This window comes from Trichechus manatus, unplaced genomic scaffold (genome assembly GCF_000243295.1).
Source record: "Trichechus manatus latirostris isolate Lorelei unplaced genomic scaffold, TriManLat1.0 scaffold00090, whole genome shotgun sequence".
Lineage (NCBI taxonomy): Eukaryota > Metazoa > Chordata > Mammalia > Sirenia > Trichechidae > Trichechus > Trichechus manatus.
The window spans coordinates 2,363,790-2,364,898 of NW_004444026.1; the positions used below are offsets into that span (position 1 = coordinate 2,363,790).

Sequence of the window (1,109 nt, forward strand, 5' to 3'; positions counted from 1 at the left end):
TCTTGTGGTGAAAATGCTTCTTCCATGAAGCCTCCCTCCTCCCATCAAATGGAAACACTCTTCTGTCTTTGTGCTCCCAGGTCGTTCAGTTCCTCTCTTCTACCAGTTATCACATTTCACTGTTCATTCCTGTCTCTTACAATCTCCTCCACACTGAGCTGCAAATGCCTTAAGGGCAGGTACGATGTGTGCTGACCACAGGAGTATTCTCACTCCACCTCACATAGCTCCTTGCACACAGAGGAGATTCAAAGAAAGTTGAACTGAATTTAGCTAAATGCTTAAATAACAGGGGCTGAGTTTTTGCGTGAATGCAGAGAAGCCTAACATTTTGACATTATTGAGGTGGGATCTTGAAATCATGATCAGACAGTCCCTCCCCTCAGTTTCCCACTAGAGAGGCTCAAAGGTCTAGCAAATGTTTGAAAATTCCCAACTGAGACATGAGATAATTAGGATTGGTTCTTGCAAACTCCACTCCTAGCATGAGGGAGTGAGAGCAGAAAAATGCACCACTGGATTCAAAGCTCTGTGGAAGGACTCTTCTGAAGTATGAGGGGTGCTACCACCGGGAAGGACCACGTGAGTGTGGAGGTGCGGTGAAGGGTGGGGACGACGCACAGGCTGAAGTGTGAGGCTGCCTGCCTTACTTGGGTGGTGGCATCCACTGTGACACCGCGTTCGATCAGCAGTTCTGCCACTGGAACGTGGCCTTCTTGTGCGACCAGATGGAGGGGAGTGAGTCCTCTCTGGAAAGAAAAAGATGTTCATCACCTTCTATCCAGTGCTGAATTCCAGGCCACAATGCAAGTACTGAGGGAGCCGAACCTGGCTCTGCAGCCACCAATGAGCCATTTGAACTTGGGCAAAGCTCTCCTGCTCTGGGCCTCAATATTCTTATCTAAAAAAAGAGATGGTTAAACTAGATCAGAGGTCAGCAACTTTCTCTATAAAGGGCCAGACAGTCAATATTTTAGGCTTGTGTCTCTGTTGCAACTACCCAACTCTCTCATTGTAATGAGAAAGCAGTTATGGCCAACATATTATGGGTGTGACTGTGTTCCAATAAAACTTTATTTACACAAACAGATGGAGGGCCATCCACCTAG

General features: G+C 47.0%; 1 protein-coding gene across 1 annotated transcript in view; it reads right to left on the reverse strand.

Moving 5' to 3' along the window:
- The window catches only part of LOC101343621 (ankyrin-1), a 112,692-nt gene that overhangs the window by 47,537 nt on the left and 64,046 nt on the right, over window positions 1–1,109 (reverse strand). Inside the window, exon 18 of the mRNA XM_023736696.1 lies at window positions 651–749. Within this exon, the coding sequence (XP_023592464.1) occupies window positions 651–749 (99 nt within the window). The remainder of the gene's footprint in view (window positions 1–650; window positions 750–1,109) is intronic.